The sequence below is a fragment of the Pezoporus occidentalis genome, unplaced genomic scaffold (assembly GCF_034315485.1).
Source record: "Pezoporus occidentalis ecotype Australia unplaced genomic scaffold, CSIRO_AGI_Poc_V1 ctg113, whole genome shotgun sequence".
NCBI classification, from domain to species: Eukaryota; Metazoa; Chordata; class Aves; order Psittaciformes; family Psittacidae; genus Pezoporus; species Pezoporus occidentalis.
In genome coordinates, this window is record NW_026912918.1 from 321356 (window position 1) to 340638 (window position 19283).

Below are 19283 nucleotides of genomic sequence, written 5' to 3' on the forward strand. Positions count from 1 at the left end.
AAAGACACATTTGCAATTATGTTAGAGCAAAAGCAACTTGAACAATATCCAGCTTAAACTAACACTCAGGAAAGACTGTCAGAAATTAAGACAACTGGCTGTTCCAAACAGGTACTAAAAGCTGTCTTAAAACTTCAAATACCAGATTTGTAATTGATAAATCAGTTGAATGAAGCCTGTAATAATCAGTATTGTTATGACAACTGGCTGTTCCAAAGAGGTACTAAAAGCTGTCTTAAAACTTCAGATACTGGATTTGTAATTGATAAATCAATTGAATGAAGCCCGTAATAATCAGTATTGTTATAACAGTGATATAATATACACCTTACCTGAAATAACACATCGGAGATTTGGTATTGCAGGACTGGAATGGTGCTGGCCTTGCAGCCACAAAGCCAGAGAGTTCTTTGGTTAGGCCTTATTGAGGGGCACCCATGAAAAGGCCACAGCCTGCACTCCCACTGGGCTGCAGCCAACTGCCTGATGTCTCTGCTGAAAGCTGTTGGTGTAATCTGGGATGTAAGCTTGAGCTATTAGTTTAATAAAAGCAATATATGAAAGATTCATAAATAACTGATTTAAAAGCAAGTTGTATGTTTGCATACAGTTAAAATGCTCACACTGGGATGTAACTTGACACTTGTGATTTTCTATTCTGCATTTCTAGGGAACATAGGCTTATGCATTGCCTCCTGCAGTGCTCACTTGTCTGTCAGTCAGCTGCACCTCTCTACTGATAAATCGTGAACTTATCTGGTTTTGATTAAACTTGGATAAAGGTCTCATATATAGCAAGTTTCTTTAAGATTCCTGACAATAGCTAGCAAGGAATAGAAGACAGCTGAGTAGTGCCCCTGCTAAGGGAAGATGCAAGCTAATTTGTATGGATGAGGACAATCTTCGAATGCTCATCCACAATAGACCAGGCTTTACTGCTTTCTCTGCAAACAGAACTATTTGTTTAAAGAAAATGAGAGTAAAACAAATCTTTGCTCACATAAGCTGCAGTGGTAATTGTGGTTGCTCACACATTTTCCTGTCAACGTGTATCATCTTTCACCTATAATGTTTTATTCTTGTAAGGTTCCTGTTAGGTTTCCTGTAAATATAAAGATACAATGAGAGAGTCTCCATAAACTAACTTACTGGCCTTAAAAGTCCTGTAAAATGCAAGCGGAAAGACAAAATAAATACAGAGTGGAGATTACCAGATGGCAGAGCTTTTTCATTGCTCTCTTCTGTGACCCACCCCAGCAAGTCCCCCCCTCCTGATCCCTTTGGGGTGCAAGACGGGGAACAGCTGCTCCTGGGTGAGAGCAAAGCTGGTCCCTGAGAAACTCCTTGTGACAGGTAACCTTATGGAAATCCATCTGGGCTACACACAGTATGTGTACATGGGGTGCACAGGTAGCTCACATGAGACAATCCACCCAAGTAGTAACTAACCTAAGTCTTAAGAAAGGGGAAAAGAGAGAGGCTGGATCCTCACTCAGGTCTTAGTGCTTGGCTTGCCTGCTCATCCTGAAGTGGCAATTTCTTGATCAAACAGTGTGCTAGCACTGGTGCAGGGTTATGGATAGTCAGACCTGGCTTCATTTACATGGCAAGGTAGCAGTGACAGTGTGCTGGACTCCAAGCTCTTATGTGCCCTCCTCCCTCCCCCTTCCCACAGGCTCCTTAAAACAAGTATTTGGTTCAGTGATTATTTATTATTGCACTGAAAGGGTATTACTTAATTTACAAACATATATAATTTATTACATTTTTACAAAGCTTTTGAACAATAAAACTATTTTACATAAATATGACTTTCATCCTCTCACCACCTGTCATTTATAAATCTTTACTTCTCATATTGTTCGTACTATTACCCAGGTCTTCATAATTCCTCATACTAACACAGTAGCTGTAGCAGCGACTTCGTTAGAGGAGTTTAGTCAACCTTCTCTTCATTGGAGCTACTGGACTTGGTCCAGCACTGCAGTCCCACAATGGTTCCTCTTCTTCCAGTTTCTTACCCTCCAGAATTATCATTTTCAGAAGAATCATTCTCAGCATAAAGCAATCAATTAATGAAAATCTATTAAAACAATTCCTGCACCCATTAGTGGTGAACTCCTTGCATTTTGTGACACTGTTGTTCTTTGGGAACAGTTCCTGATGGGTCCTGTGTTTTCACTTTTGTGGGGCTGGTTTGGTTTTAATGAGATCAGAGAGATGTCATCTTAAGAACAATAAAGGCCATAACGATTGAGGAATATACTATGACCAGATCATTAATAATCAGAAACAAAAATAGTTTTTTTTGGAACTGTTTTTTTGATTTTAGAAGAAAGAAAGAATGATCAAACTTAACAAAATGCCAAAAGCAAACAGCATTTTAAGGCACATGTGATCTTCCTGGCAAGTAGGTCTTGTTTTAATATAATGATCCACAGAATCAGCAAATGAGAATTGCTTTGGTTTGTAGCCAAGCTGATTTCGTGCCTTGTCTATTCGGAAAGTATGAGTTACAGTAACGTTCCACACCTAAAAATCAAAAAAGACAGTTACGGAAGTGACTTTAATATCTGATTTTCTAGAACTTGGATGAAAATACGTCAACAATGATATTACAATGGAATTAAAACAAAAAATATAGACATGCAAAAATGTATGCATTTTGGAGCTGGATTCTATCTGGAGCTAACAGAATGAGTTGATGCAGCTAACAGGTAGAGATAAAACTCAGTAGATGGAGCGCAGGAGGAGTTTATGGTACTGACTTCTCACTTGTGAATGTGAGATAAAGGACTAAGGAAATCCTGTGCAACATATGAGCACCCTTCCCTCAAACTGGCTCTTCTGCACAGAGAAATGCGCAATGGAACTAGATGAATGATCACAGGAGAGTGGTGTGGTTTCTCAACTCTGCAGAAATGCATTATCTGTGAGTGGAAAGCACATGCTTTGGGGAGTTACATCCTCCACCTCTGAATGCCTGGTACCTGTGAAAATGCTTAAGTTGCATTGTCTCAATGATTTCTGCTTCAGATATGCAACTAATGTAGAAGTAAGTGCAAAACCAGATATACTGTGGAATAACTGAAAATCTATAGCAGAAGTTAATGAGGTCCCTTCAGTGTCCTATCATGTTACAATACAGTAAGAGACTAGATGATGGATTAAAGCATTTTGGCTTACATTATAAATCATAATATTGTATAAAAATGTAAGCTAGATCAAAATTGATTTGTCCAGAAGTTGTTTGTTTTTTAGAAAAGTGACTTTTCATTCCAATTTAGAATTATTTTTGGTGGACTTCCGAATTGTTGGCTAGCCTGGTACTATGATAACTGCTACCACTTTGACCTGAGACTCTTGCTCTGTGCTCTTGGACCACTTTTCTTTAATAAGTAGTTCCACAGCATAGGACAGCTCATTGGAAACAGCAATGTAGGGTCTGTTTTCCTCTTTGTGCCAGGTCTGTATCAGTTGCTCTGTCTTGCACCTTTAGGGTGTTTCCCTGGATCATCAAGTAAGCATTAACTTCTGACAATTTTATAAGGGGTGGCTGTAGAAAAATCAGGCTACAAATGAACTGTGTAAGCCCTGGATGGACTTTGCCCTGAGCAGAAAACCAGAGCTCTACTGCAGACAATCCTGTCTGCGTCCAAAGGATGTATCACATAACTTCACAAGACTTTTTGTCAGAGATATAGAAACATTCTCTATTTTTATATATTTACCTCATTCCTTGTCAAGAAAGGTGTAAAGCTAAAAACAGGCTTTAGTATCACATGCAGATACTCCATCACAGTGGCTGTGAAACAAAGTTACTCAATGAGACAGCTGGATAACAATAAAATGAGATGACAGCAAATAGAATAAGTGTCAGCAAATGCTGACACTGCACATCCTATAATTCCTACAGGTATCAGAGAAGGCAATTAAGGTGGTAGAAGGCAGTATTTAATTTATAAAGTACATGATGGACTCAGCTTATTTAAACTTTATCTGGTATAATTAATGCTAAATGGCAGAAGTGATTATTATTAATTAGAATAATGTTAAGTTATATAATTCCCACAGTTTGGGTCCCTGCATTTTATAAAACCATTATGTAGCTTTACAGGAATAAGAATACAAATAAAAAGCACAATAATTATGTATTTTATTATTTTTACCTGCTATATGAACGAGGAGAACGGGAATATGTATCCAGGGTTTCCTGTAGCCTAATTTTTCAAACTAGAAGGGATATAAAAGGAAAGACAATCTGAGAATTTGTACCAAATTGTGGGTGTCAATGACTGTTGATAAAACATGTATCTAAACTTTTCCAGCTCATCTTCCCCTCAATAGTGTTAGTAAGAAATGCGATTGAAACCCACTACTCACATTTCCGGTGCCCACCTCCCTCCCACCCTTTGAATGCTACTGGAAAGTAAAGGGGAAAAAAATGTTATTTCCAAGGAGCAAGTGACCAAGACTGGAATACTTCATTACAGTTGGATACAGGCCCATCTACTGCAATAATTTTCCTGGAAGGTTTTTACATGTTGGTATTGCAGGATCAAAAATCCAGCATGGTGCCAAAATCCAGCCTGATGTTTATGAAAATATCATGTTGCCTCTTTTTAGCTTTTAAGATATGACTTTAAATAGTATTTCCTTTTGTGCTGCAGTTGATGGCAGAACAAAGAAATAAACAACAGTTATAGAAGGCCTGCCAGAGGGTAATAGTGGAACTTCTCACACACTGTGAGCTTGATTTACAGAAATGCTGCTGTTCCATAGTAGGTTCTATACCTCTCAGCTACATTCTCTCAAAACAATAAGGGCCCAACTCCACAGTTACACATACCCAAAACTTCCCTTCAAGCCAGTGGAACTTTGGGATATGCAGGGAGAACAGGATTGACTCTAATGTTAAGTAATTCAGTAATTAACGTGCACTGAACTTCATTTAGTTAGTATGGTCTTCTAGCTAACCATGTGAATAGTGCCCATACAGTGCATTAGAGCTGAATGTGCGTGCAATACGTACTAAAGGGACTATCCATTCAGAAAATATCACATTTTCACCATCATGTATGTAATATGCCTGGCCACTCTGTTAAAGAAGCAGAGAAAAACAATTAAAACAACACTAAACACAGGATCACATTTTCTTTCTTTCTCACACCTACCCATCTTGATTTTGTGGACTATATACCAGCAGTGAATGTACACAGATCAGATCAGCAAACTACCATCACTGGACTTTACTGTGATTGCAAACATGTCTCATACTTTTGGGTAGACCCATGGTGGTAGTAGAGCTAATCATGATTAATGATGTAAATAAGAGTAATGTAGATCATGCAACGTAGATCAGAGCTTGATTTCACTAGGTAGTAACCCAACTGTTAGAGCATTAAGTTCTTTGTGATGTGCAGGAGCCAGAATTATCTTCATGAATCCCACAGAAGTGGCAACAAAAAATCAAAATTTAAACCTATTAGAGAGTTAAAACTACTGGGACACAATGTTTATATTGTTTACTTACAGCTATATATCCCTTCTCAGAGGTGAGAGCCTCAGCAGCTAGTAAGTGAGCTTGTACTAGATTTCCTATGTGAACCCAGTTCATCTGAACTTTGTGATTCCCAAACTTGAAATTAAATAGTCTCCGCTGGATATTTACCTGTAGAAACAGAAAACACACAGTAATTGCTTTATTCCTTTATTATGCAGTGTAACACATTCATTTTGGCTCAGCCTGAATACTTAGAATTTGCTGTATTTGTGTACAATTACAGAACAAGAAATGCATCACAGGGCTAAAAAACAACCAGGTGGTAGTTTTATAAATTAAGGACTGTTGCACTGGTATGCAGTGGTAAAACACTGTGACATTACAGTGTTTGGCTGCAACTAAAGTGCATATTTAAATGACATTACTTCCATTAAATGACCAGGGATGCAAGTTCTACCATGTCATGTCAGCCTAGCATTTTTTTCTTTTCACTTAAAAGTACTACTTGATCCTTGACATTTCTGCAATGCTTGTATCATGATATTTGTTATCTTGCATCAAATGACCTGTCACCAAGCTTTAGTAAAAACTACATTCAAGGTACTTCCACTTATGCTATGCCCTTACAACCAGTTGCAATGTCCTCCAGAGATGACTACTTAACACATACGGCTACTCGCGGCAGATGGCGCTGCTCGTCTGGTCCATATATGCCTGGTGGACGAAGCACACAAGTATGGAGCTTATCCCCTCCTTGGAGAGAGAACAAAACACGATTTTCAGACAGCTTTAACATCAACATGTGGCTGACATATATTGTCTGAGTTTTACATTATGAAGAAAAGGACCAGTCTGACCATTCTATGTGATTTGGCTTCCTAGTAACTTGTTTTCATTTCTGTATAAAATTGAATGCAACAGTAGTGAAAGACCCTAGTTTAGCAGCCTGAAAACCTTATCTCTCTGATCACAAATGGACAGGGACAGGACAAATCAAAACTTCCTTCATCTATGCCTTCTGCTTGATTGACTTTTGCTATTTATTGTAGATACAGTTTATAATGTACATATTTATCCATCATTGTAAATACATGCAAAACTAGAAGGTAATTCAAATTGCTTTATTTGGAAACCTTGCTTGCTTGCAGCTCAATGGCATCACAAAGGAATGGAAGACGTTTCTTAAACAGAGGCTTTCAAATGAGTTAGAATATTTTAACTCAAAATGAATACTTTAAGCTTTAAATGTGAATCACTAAGCAGACTCCTCTGACTCCTGAGAACAGGCACAATTACATCTTTTATGTGGGCAAGAGGTGGCAGGATTTGCTCAGTAGTTAATCAAGGATGCTAAAATTGAAACCCCACTTCATTTTGTAATGTCAACTTTTCAGTTCAAGCAAATCAGTAGGAATAGCAAAATATTTTTATCTTTGTAAAAGCAAAGATAAAAATAGTTTCCTTGCCATGTACAGATAGATTTTTAGCCTCAGCTCTTCATATGCATGTCTGACTTTAGAAGCTGACATAACCCTGATATTGCTGATCTGTTTAAGAAACTGCAGCTATTCTTACCAGACACCTAGAAGCCTTTGGGGATTATGAGAGTGACCTATTGGATAGTGCTTAGAGTTTGGTATTATCAGAGAAGGCTGAAATAATAGACTGAATGGGAAATAAACACACAATTCCTGGATCTACTGTAAAACTGGTTAACTTTTAAGGTGATTCAAAGAAGTAAGGGTAAATTTTCTGAATTCTCCCATTTATTGTTTGAATATAATCTCTTATCTGTCTAGGTATACACATTAAAAAAATTAATCACTCACCAAAGGGAGGAGTAGAAACAAACAAAATAAATCCTTATTTCAGTTAAAGTATACTATTTATTGATAAATGAGCATCCAGAGAATGGAATACCCATTAGCGCTACTAACAGTAGGAAAAACCCAAATGTTTTATATGTACCTTTGAGTAAAGTTCCATTAGCAGCAAGAACCATTTGGTCTGCAATTGCCTTTGTTCTAGAATAATGATTAAATTGCTATAAAGAAAGGCAGAATATGATCAACATTTTAATCAGATTATTGCACCTGTAAAGGTAAAGTTACTGTTTATGTCAGATACCATTTAAATCTAGCCAGCTTGTAGAAATCAGCTTAGTAAAACCAAACTAGAAATAACAAGAAGATATAGCAGATACATACTTTTTTAATGAGAAAGAAACTTATCTGACTTACATACACAAATTTAGCTTCAGAGTGAATTTAAATCCACTAGTATTTACTTAACTCGCTTTTTGTGCTGGATATACTGAAAAAAAAAATAATATAAAGCTAAATGTTCTGGTGGGTCGGGTAATTTAATTTTGAAAAAAAATCTATTTTTAGCTGGGAAAAGTTTTTTAAAACAGTAAATTAAATCTGAAATTAAAAATTCAGACTTTCCTAAAAATGCTTCCATTTTGTATTGAAGCTATTTTGGAAGTTATAAATACTTCTCTCCCAGCAGCATGTTTTACCATTAACAACTGCACCCAAGTGTATTTAGACAATAGGATTCTGGACGCAGCTAGCATGTGCTGGCTTAGTGATTACATATCTACATAAGGCTATTTGTGTATCATATGTTGAATTTTGTATTGTCATACTTGACATTGAAAAATATACCTAAAAGTCCCACCATGGAAAATTACTCTCAGGTGGCTTGATCCACCTGCTTCACCTCCCTCTATGCCCCACCTCTCTTGTGTACACTATTACATGATCACCATTAGAGAGAACATACAAGCAGGGCTCAGACACATGCAACTAATTGCAAATTCCTGAAATGTTTCCTCCAAAGTCTGCTGTGCTGTGCAAGCTGTGCACAAACTGACACATACAACTAAGTGACTTTGGAGGCACCAGCAGAGTAGCAGATTCCTGGACACAGGATGTACATTCTGAAATTATAGCTTAGCAGCAGGCAGTGTGCTGGGAGCAGGAAAGAACAAATGAAAAGAGTGGCCAGAATGCATTGAGCTTCACATTTCAGCTAGAAAATATTTCCTAAATGATCATAGTAAAGAAGGAAATGTTTTTTCTGAGCAGCCCAGAAGTGACTGTAACTACTGCCTGGCCTGCAGCAAGAAAGCAAGGTTTGGGAACTTCAAAGAAGCAAAAACGTGTGTGATAAAGATGTAAAATTTGCTATTTAACAATATTCTTCAATGCAAAGGCTCACAGTTCATAATATTCATATTATGTTCATAATATTCAGTATTTACACAGCTGACGGTGCCCTGAAAGCCCTTCTTCTTCAAGTGTTCTCGATAAATGTCACATTCCACTTTTCTTAGGTATTTTATCATCTCAGATCTGTCTAGTTATAGCATATCAAAACCACAATGATTTGAGTATTTCTTCATTGATCATAGGTCTATTTTTATTACTGACAAATAATTTCACAGAACGTGATGTGATCTACAGTAAACCAGCTTCTGCTGTCAGAACATCCTTCACATATTCTATCCGTTAGAGCACAGTAAATGCCATGTCATCACATGAACAAAGTACCTTTTCCAGTGGAAAATATGGCACAGTTTCTTCATCTCCTTCTTCAATAGGATTCCCTCCAAATACCACGTTCACTGTACTGGTATATATCAGTCTAGGGATATTTCTCTGTTTGCAGACTACAATGGGAAATTGTAAATTATTTAAATAAATTATTTAAAAGAAATCATTTTAAAACAAAAATAAAGAGTGAGAAACAACACATGAACTGGCAGCTTCTCTTTTTTGAAAACAAAGATTACGTTTATAGAAGAATAATATTTTAATTTTAACCTTAGCTTATAATCTAATATGGCATTACCTTTCATTCAGCTGGAATTTTTCATCCAAATATCTGCTATGTAAGTATTACATACTGTGTTCACCAAATGTTTTATTACTTGAACTTTACTACTTAAGTTTAAGTGAATTAATATGCAAGATCAGGAAATTTTAGTATCTACAGAGCAGCCAATTCAGTTGGCTCATTTTGAAAACAATAAATTACTGTGTTGTAAATATTTGGAACAAACTACGATAATAAAATATATCACTAAATGTAAATTAACAGGTTCAAGCTCCTCCCAGATTCTTGTTTTGCTGGAAGCCTACAGAAATTTGACGTGAAATGTTTCCGTGGGTTTAGAGGTTGGGGTAAGAAGAAGGGAATGTGTGGCAACTTCTTCCCTCTAACTCATTTAGAGTTTTACTTGCCTACCACTTCACTCTAATTATTTCTGCTTTTCTTTTTTTCAGAGATAATCCATAAAAATGGGTCTAAATAAGAACTGCTTTTGACATTTTGCTTTTTTATATTTTTGTCATTTGGCTTTTGAGTAAAAAGCAAAGAGAAAGTCACTTTGCTATTTACAATACACTTGAAATATTTTCTCTGGAATTGAATATACAGAAAGAAATCTATTAACATTTTCCAGGGCAGCATTTATAAATCAGAATAAAAAGTGATCATATTTAGACCGATGATTGGAACAAATAGAAAATTTTGTATCTTAATGTGATAAAATAATAGCTAAATATACTTAGCACATCTATGGCTCCGGTTACAAAATGTTTAGAACACAACAAACAGTACAATTTTTCTCATGTTATTCTATGAGGGAAGAAGATAATACGTCTCCATTACATGGAGTAAAGAGAAAACATAATCTGTTCATGGAGGACAGTTGAAGTTGGTCTGCCAAGGAATGAAGTCCAAACCTATCCCCAGTTTAAACCGGCAGCAAATCTATGAGTTTTAATGGGACCTGCACACCTAGCTTTACATCATACTCTGAAATGAGGGAGAGAAGAGCCTCATTTTATTGCCAAATCAACACAAAACACATCCAATTAGAAGCTTTTTTAATTCACAGTTTGGTTCAGATGCAAAGAAAGAAAATCTAGGTACATACCATTGATTATTATTTTTGTGCCTCCCACATTTATGGATTCAATTTGATCTTTCTTTTGAAGCTAGAAACAGAGTTTGCATAAGATCAGTTAATTGGACAAGTCACTTTTGCAGTATGATTGTTACAATTGCCAGACCTAGAACAGCTGTGGCCTTTTTGTGATGTGTGTGTTACATTTCTGTGTCCTTCTGACATACAGTGATTTCTAGCAGTTCTCATTTTTATTGTCTTGATCAGTGCACGAATAAAGTTCAAAACGGAAAGATAAAATGCATCTGAAAGGAAATTATAATACTTCATTTTTTTTGTCACACCCCAGATAATCCATGATATAGAAACAGGAATACAGGCAGGGGTTATGCTCTCTGAAATCTTTCAAAAATTCTTGTTTCAGTGGCAATCTGTTCTGTTCCTAGAAATAAATTAGTAGTTTCATGACTTTTTTGATAACATACTCTGTGAAATCACTGTTATTTAGCTTATCTATGTTAAATTGCTGGTCTGTTTCCTCATGAGCTCAAAAGAAGAAAATTCATCCATATTATTTCTACAGCAATATTGTCAAACTTCTTCAGATTAGAGGAAAAGGATATGCCTTCATATCCAAGATGCTTTTTTCTAGAGTAGTTCATGTAGTACATTAGTTTCATGCTTTTTTTATGTACTTTTACTTTTATTGTACTTTTTTATGTACATTTTTTATGTACTTTTACTTTAAGAGTACTTTATGTACTCTACTTTTATTATGTAGGGATGATCTGACCTTTATGACTAACTTCTGTCTGACATATACATATAATTACATTCTTTGCTACATGCAGACAAATTTTTGCTTTCACAAGAATAATGAAAGAAAATGTTAGGAAAATTGTACTTGCTTGTTCTAATCCTGACATTCCACATGCAGCCACATGAAAAACACAGTCAACCCCTTCACATGCTGTGAACACTGCATCATAATCCCTCACATCACCCTGTAAAATGAGAAAAGAATGGATTTTTGACTGGTAGAGTCCATTACATTCTCTATAGAATTAGTATTAACTGTGGCTATCAAGGAAAATTTAAAATAATTCTGATCTATTTTTCACAATACTTAACTAGACTTAAATAAAACATTATAAACTTGGAGAAAAATCCATGACTAAGAATTCTGTCAGTTTTTTGTTGCAAAACAAATATGACTCTTGTTGACTTCAATTATAACGCGTATTTTCACACTTAGTCCTGCATCCTACAGGCTGAGAAAACTTGTTTGACTTGAATGGGAGCAGCATATGCTTGAGGGCTGGAGAATCAAGCCTCAAGGACAAAATACCACAGCAGGATTTGGTGGCTCAGCTGTTTGCCAAATGAAAGAACCCCTTTTCTGTTAGCACCTTAAGGTCTAACTTGTGCAATCTGGAAAAATGGCTCTGCTGATTTAAGCTTTATTTTAGGTGCACTGAATGATAAATTTAATTACAGTTTTGTACAAGATTAAAACAAAAAAATGCACACTATGCATCTAATATTGCATTAGTATACATTAGTGTATTATAATCATGTTATTTGAAATGCTATATGCTAGTGAACACTGTACTGTATTAAATACACACACTATATCTAGTATCAAGTGTTATGCTATGGTTAGGATATTGTATTACATTTTTGTATACCAGGTAATACTATAATAATCCACATACATACAGATATGAGTAAAATACAATATATTTGTTTGCAGAATTGTGATACTTCTGAGTATCAGATATTCTTTATTGTACTGTAATGAAATTGAAAGAGTAATCACAAAAGAAATGGCTGGAGGTAATTTTAAGAGGTAACCTAATCAGTCTTTAACTCTCAACATTTTTCTTCAGAGGTTGCCAAAGAATTTCACAAAAATGGTTGACTTACACCCTTCCAACTTCAATCAAATGCTAAAATAGCTAACCAGTATAAACAATATTAGCAATCTTTGAATCACTGTTGAAGATCTCTGAAGTGACTTGTTATTTACCAGGAGTGCATAGTTCCATTTCCTAGGTAATTCACCTATACTTCCTAATATCTATTATTATAAAATATTCTCTTAAAAATTGAATTTAAAATCCTCAAAACTGTTGTTCTCCTTTACAAGATGTAAACTGCCATCAATTCATCAACTTAAATCAAATTGTGTAGATGCAGATAAATATAACAACCTCTTTTTGTTTCTGCTGAACTGACTCATTTCACCTGATGGCTCTTCCTTCTTATACTGGAAAGGACAGTGAACAGTCAATACATACCTGTCTCAGTGTCACTCACAGTTTGCAGACCTCTCTATTCCCAAGTCTTTTTCCTAGCCTGGAAAGTCTGTTTCCTCAATCATTCTCTGCACAGCAGTCATTCTAAACTTGTGATCACTTTTATTGCCCTGTCTTGCTGTCACCTTTTGACTCTAAATAATCTCCCTGAGTAGTAAATTTCTTTACCTACGTGAGTTATGTGTTGAATGGCACCTCCCACTGGTGGGAGGACTCTCGAACTTCACTGGTGACACAGAACTGACCACCTTGACTCTGCTGTCTCTTACGCACATGAGGAACTTTTACCATGACTTCTTATTGTCCTTAAAGGCTTTTCAGTAAATGCTTTTATCAAAAATCCGTAAGAGGAAGCCTTGCTAATGTGCATAAAAGTAGTAGAACTTAATTCACTGCTGTTAAGTATGTAATTGCAACATACCTTGAAAAAATCTGCTCCCTTTGGGATTTCCCATTTAGGTTTCTGTACGTCAAACAGAACAACAGCAATTCCTGACCTAACAAGAGCACATCCCAGATTGTATCCCAGGTAGCCTCCACCTCCTGTCACCATTGTTTTTCTGCTTTTGTTAACCAGTAGTCCAGCATGCTCATTTAGGTTGCTCTCACATGGTCGGCTGCTGTGGAGCTCTTCTGTGGATCCTTCTTGCATCACGACTGCAAGACAGAAGATCTCCTGAAAATCCTGCTAATACTTTTAAGATCTAGGTAATTTCAGTAACTTTCATGTTGCAATGTTACATGTTACTCCTTTCTTGACTATATTTATTTATATATTTTTATTATCTTAACATGTTTAAAATGTATAATGATTTTGGTGACAGATTTTCTACTTACAATGACTGATGAACCTGAATGCTTTTATATTCCAAGACCTAGTCTTTTCCTCATACTCACAAATTTCATATTATATAGAAAAAAAAAAGAGAAATTGCAGGATTTTGAAGATGTTATATTACCTAACCTTAACAGGTACAATTACCTTTTTGAATGCTTGGTATATCAAACATTTTATCCTTGAAAACTCATGACTTTTGATCTATTCATGCCAAAGAGAGATTAGCCTACTAGTCAGGGGAAAAAAATAGATCAGGAATATATGAAAGGATTCATTCTGCTTTTTAAATACACTTTATTTCGCATTTGGGTCACAGTTACCATTTTAAACCTTTCTGGTTAGTCTTCTGCCCAGTTCTTATTAACCTTTGTCCATATTCTTCTCATTGGAGCACTCATATACAGCTGTACTGACAAGGAACAGAAGCCCTCTGCCCTGGGGGTTCATCTACTTGGGGAAACTGATTATAATATAATTCTGTGATAAGCCATTCGACAGGAGTTACCCATCTGTATACTTTGTTCTGTATTAAAAATGAATTTTTTCTACAGTAATCACTTCAGAAATTCACTCATATTCTGCATTTAATGTGACTGGTATTTCAGATCACAATATACTCCTAGAAATTAGCCCAGCATATTTTCCCCCAAAGGCAGCCTCTCTGTCTGATAACTTGTACAGCCTTTGTATGTTAGGATCTAGGTTCTTAGGTCCCCAGACAGAAATCCAGAATAAATAAATCTGAAATCTGTTAAATTAAGCCACTTTAAAGTGGGAGCCAAACTGGGTGCCTGCCAGTCTAATATAGGAATATAAACCCAATTTTGCCAGATTATTATGGTTTTCTCATAGTTGGAGTGGGTCCTTATAGCAACATCCCCACACATGAGAGTACACCATTTTTCACCAGCTGGACTGCTTAGCTTAGGTATATAAGCATAGTTAGCTCTCAGTCTTTTATACCAGTCTTCAAAAGAGATTATGCAAAAACTGGTAACTGGTAGCTGCATCACTTCCAGGGTGATTTAAAAATACTGGAAAAGCAACAGAAAATGCAGCCTACAGTACACAAGATTGCAGACTGGTTTTGCCGTTGCTTAGTTACGGTTTTGTTTTTTTTTTTATATAGTTTAGTTTGTGATATATTTCTTATTTTACACATTTTTTAGCTTTCAGACACAAGGAAGTAAGTACCAGATCCTCCAGACTGTGAGGCAGTTTTAACACCAATGTCAGCTCACTACATTCAGTGAGCTGAATGGCATAACATGGTGGAAAAGATATGAGCTCCTTATGTTGAAAAACATCCTGACATTTCAAAAGTGAAAAGTAATCCACATTTCCAAACAAAATTTAAACTAGAAATAACATAATAAAACTAAAACAAGTAAGCTTTCTTGTTCAGTCAATGAAATTTAAACTGGCATCTCTGGATTATGCTGCACAGTAGTTAAGACATGTAAAATATTTTGCCTTGTTTTCTGTGAAAATGCACGGTTTTATATACTAAGGTCAAGCTTGTGACACACATCATAAAAAGATGTATCTGAAAATGGCATATATTTGAATACTTATTAATATCTCCTTAAATTTTAAGTAAGATGGAAGTTGTATTAAAAAGTTTAAAGATTTTACCAGAAATGTCCTTCTTAAAAAGCACTAATAGCATCAATATACTAATCTGCTTCATGGAATTTGAAAATTATAATCAAATTTTGAATGTAAATAATTTACTGTAAGAAAATACTTATTTCCAGAATCACTAACTTCCTTGTTTCTCTAAATTTATGGAGCTATTCTGATTTATTAATGTATTCTGCATGATGAGCATAGTTACACAGTGCATGCTGTGTGTGTTGCTCTTAGCTCCCCTACTGTCATTTCAAATATAAGATACGCACAAGTTACTTCCATAAAGAGTTAGACTCAAACATTTCAGGTTTTTAAAAACAGCTAAAGAAGTAGGTAAGTACCCTTCGTAGAATCCTGGATGTCAGCGTTCTCCCAGTCCTTCCTGTCCAAGTATGATGGTGAGATTTCTCTTTCCTGGACAATTAGTAACACAAGGACATCCAGTACTCTCAGACAAACAGAAATGTTCACGTGTGCTCAGGCCCTTTTGCTGTTCCTGCTCCTTTGTAGTTGGTGGCTGGGCTGGGAGCCAAAAGAGGGCAGGGCTTAATGTGTATATAATTTATGCTCCTTTTCAGGAAAAAGGAAATGTTTTCTCCACATGAGACCCTTCTAAGTAGGATGGTATCTCTTACCTTGTAGAAGTATTGATAAGATGCTAGACAACACAAATATACTATTGGTGCCATCATTCTGTAGATATGTTGTACTAGATTACTGAAACATCTCACACTGTTTTTACAAAGCACAGAGAAAAGGGTTCTTAACTAAAGAAAACAGGAAAGAAATTCTTAACACTAATGCTTAAAAGTAAACCTCTCTCACAGTTGTGTGAATCTTTGGTGAGATACATCTCATCTAAGAGCACAGTCTCCTTTTACCTGCAGTTTTCAATCTAAATTTGAATAAAGAGAAGAAACATAAAATCTTGTTCGGCAGTGGCACTTAGCACTTTCACCCTGAGTTTTCTATCTTCATCCCCAACCCAATTATGTATTTGCAAAGAGACTTAACTGTAGGTACAAGAGCTGTTCTCTGGCTTCCAAGATTGATGAAGTGAATGCAGCAAACTAACTGGTGCACAACAGAACAGGAAAAGGTGATGTACTATTAAATAATGCATTTAAAATTAATAATGAATTAAATGATTAATAATTATAGAAGTTCTGTAATCCTAAGATGTTTAAAACACATATCCTTTTGCAAATTAAACAATGAGAAATCAAAGCCAACTTTATAAAGTGGGTGTGTCTAAAATTAGGTCTCAAAGCAGTAGTTAAGATGCTAAAGAAACACTCCCAAATCTAAGTGACTACAATTTTAAGTGTTCGCATGTTAGAAATATCTCAAGTTCACAGGTGACTTTGACATTTAAATGTAATTTAATGTTCATGTGCTGATGACAAGAACTCAAGCTGACACTTAGGCAAATATATATTAGCATAACATGTTATGTATTTAAGTTCCTGTAGTCTGCATTAGGACTAGAACCTTTGAACCTGTCAAGTTAATTCTCAGATTGCCAGGTAAGTGAAAACCCAGCTGAATAAAACCCCAAGAATACCAAATTCTCTGTTACGAGCTGTCCACAGCACTGATAGATTTTACTATTGAATCGGAGAAAGAAAGTAGCTGTTCTGTCTCTGGACTACTACAGAAGTCCCGCACAAGTCAAAGCTGTTGGCAGCTTATTCATAGCATATCGATACCTCACTGCTCAGTGAAAATCAGCAAAGAGCATTTTAAGTTGGCTTTAGGTTCCACCTTAGCCAAGAGGAAACACCTCAGAAGAGCTTTCAGAACTGGTATTTTGTACCTCTCCTGTTACACTTATTCTCCTATCTTTAATGAAGGAGAGAGGTAGCCTTATGTCATTCGCTGTATCCTGCTAAGTCCATTTGAAAGAAACAGAAGCTGAAGTTGCAAGAAAAGCTGTTAAATCAGGATTTAAACTTGCTTTTGGTCTTGAATCACTCTATACAGCCCTTTTCTACTTTTTCTTCTAAAATCACTCAGCTCATGTAGGTACACCAAAATAAAATATCCAGTGCTTCTAGGAGATGACTGCATAAAATACAACAGGAAGGTGTCAGCGAGTTTACTTCTTTATTTCATGGAGAAGGCCCACATTTCTGAAATGTTATGTCAGCTTATCAAAATGTTACTCATATCCAGACTGTAAAGCCATGTTGAAATGTCATTGCACTGTTTCACAGAGGAACCTAGTAAGCTTACATGAGTTAGTTTGAAATCACAAGCTGATAGATGCACTGATAAATCTGAATTGAGTAAGAAGAACTTGGCATAAAAAAGAGAAGACACTACCTGTTCTCCGGCATACAAAGGAAAAGACTCATTCCTATGCTAATTCTATGGGCTCCAGTGCTGGGTACTGGACCACAGTGAGGAGGTCCAGACCATGACCAAGAAGACACATGTGTGGAGACTGGGTCTTTGGCCCTTTCATTCAGCATGTCCCATTAACTTCATAGGTGTGCATTTCAGGTCACAGAACAGGAGCAATATTCCAGCTGTGAGGTAATGCAAACCTGGATGAGGGGTTTTAATTCTGTGGAAGACACTATTCAGAAAGAAGCCTTAACCAAAGCATGAAAAGCTAGCCAGAGGTCCGAGTTAAAATGACAGCCGGATGTTTGGCATGAGTCATAGGCAGGATGGGATGTTCTACAGTGCCCAAGGGCATAAGAACAGCAGAAAAGCTTAAGAGACTAAGCTCTCTTTTAAAGCTATCTCAAAGATAGGATTTTGCTGAAATAAGTGTAGCATAAAAATATCATCTCTCTTATTAAAAATTCTATATCCAAGCTGTAAATTAGTAGAGTTGTTTAAGCTCATCATGTGTTTGTAGATCTCCTTATGCACTTGTTCACATCCAGATGCCCAATCATATGTACTGATGCAACCGTATGAACTCATAGTGGTGAGACTTGTTTGGATAGCATACCAGAGAGCTGATGCTCTCTGCAACCCCAAAGAAGTCTGAACATATCTGTTGTAGGGTGTAAGTACTTTTGACTAAAAGTATTTAGCTCTTTGTGACTACAAAAACAATCATCCTCCTAACAAGGACTGAGTCTAAACCAGAGAGCTGAGAGACCTGAAGTCACAATAGTAAGATATTCACATTTTAAGTAAGAGATGACAGAAAATGTTAAAAAGCATTTAAATCAGAAGGCCTTGCAATGTTAATGGAAAATAATGGAACTCTCTTCTAAACAACATATCTCACTGTGCTTAGAATTTTTGCTTCAAAAAGAGAAATCATGGGATCTGAATTTGGAAAAGGACACTTAAGAATATTTACTTTTCATACAATCAAATGCTAAATATTGGCCCATATCAAATATTTCTAAGGAATGAAGTTGTCCTTAAAAGATTTCCCCAACACAATATTAATGCAACAACAGATTTAATTTGCATACCCCAAGTATGCATTGCTCAAATGCAACATTAAATACTTTACGTAACACAATGTTCTTCGTATTCTTTGCTAAATTAGAAAAGTAAGATACAGAGGCAAAACAACTTACCCATGTCACACTGTAAGTGCATGCCAGAAGGGAAAAGAAGATGCAGATCCTTATTCCTGTTATTGGACAAAAGGCATATTTTCGATGCTTAATACAGCAAAACAACAACTGTATGCTAGGACTACGTTAAGATCCTTTGGGCAGTAAGCTCCCTCTCATTTTTTCATTACAGAAAGATACTAAGCATTCATCACCATGCATTTCAGTACCTCTTGTAAAGAATTCTTCTCTGTATAACAATTTAATTACACATTTCTGTTTAATATAATACTAACAAAGTTCCAAAAGTACATTTAGTAGAGAAGATATTTTGCTTTTTCTGTTTTTCTTATATCCAGTCATCTGTTAAAGGCTTTTTCTTTTTAATACTACCAGATACAGTGTTTCTAAAACCAAAATTATCTAGCACTTTAGATGTGTTTTTCCTTTTCTCCTTAAATCCCTCAGTTCTTCGTTAACATACATAAACATCCTCAATCTATTCCTTCCTTTTTCCTATGTCTTTGTGTATTTATTTGTGTAA

The 19283-nt window shown here is 35.9% G+C and overlaps 2 protein-coding genes across 2 annotated transcripts in view; both read right to left on the reverse strand.

Moving 5' to 3' along the window:
• Positions 1-431: 431 nt before the first annotated feature.
• Positions 432-13396, reverse strand: LOC134171822 (putative short-chain dehydrogenase/reductase family 42E member 2). The gene is made up of 11 exons (XM_062634393.1): positions 13161-13396; positions 11330-11425; positions 10452-10512; positions 9061-9179; positions 7472-7547; positions 6174-6256; positions 5534-5671; positions 5033-5098; positions 4170-4233; positions 3732-3805; positions 432-2532 (listed from the first exon to the last, which is right to left on the reverse strand). The coding sequence occupies exons 1-11, from the start codon at positions 13389-13391 to the stop codon at positions 2329-2331; spliced, it is 1212 nt and encodes a 403-aa protein (XP_062490377.1). The 5' UTR covers positions 13392-13396; the 3' UTR covers positions 432-2328.
• A 1881-nt stretch (positions 13397-15277) lies between these two features.
• VWA3A (von Willebrand factor A domain containing 3A) overlaps positions 15278-19283 on the reverse strand; it is a 35941-nt gene continuing 31935 nt past the window's right edge. The window contains exons 30-31 of the mRNA XM_062634344.1: positions 18761-18816; positions 15278-16283 (exon numbers count right to left, since the gene is read on the reverse strand). Of these exons, the coding sequence (XP_062490328.1) occupies positions 16219-16283; positions 18761-18816 (121 nt within the window). The 3' untranslated portion in view covers positions 15278-16218. The remainder of the gene's footprint in view (positions 16284-18760; positions 18817-19283) is intronic.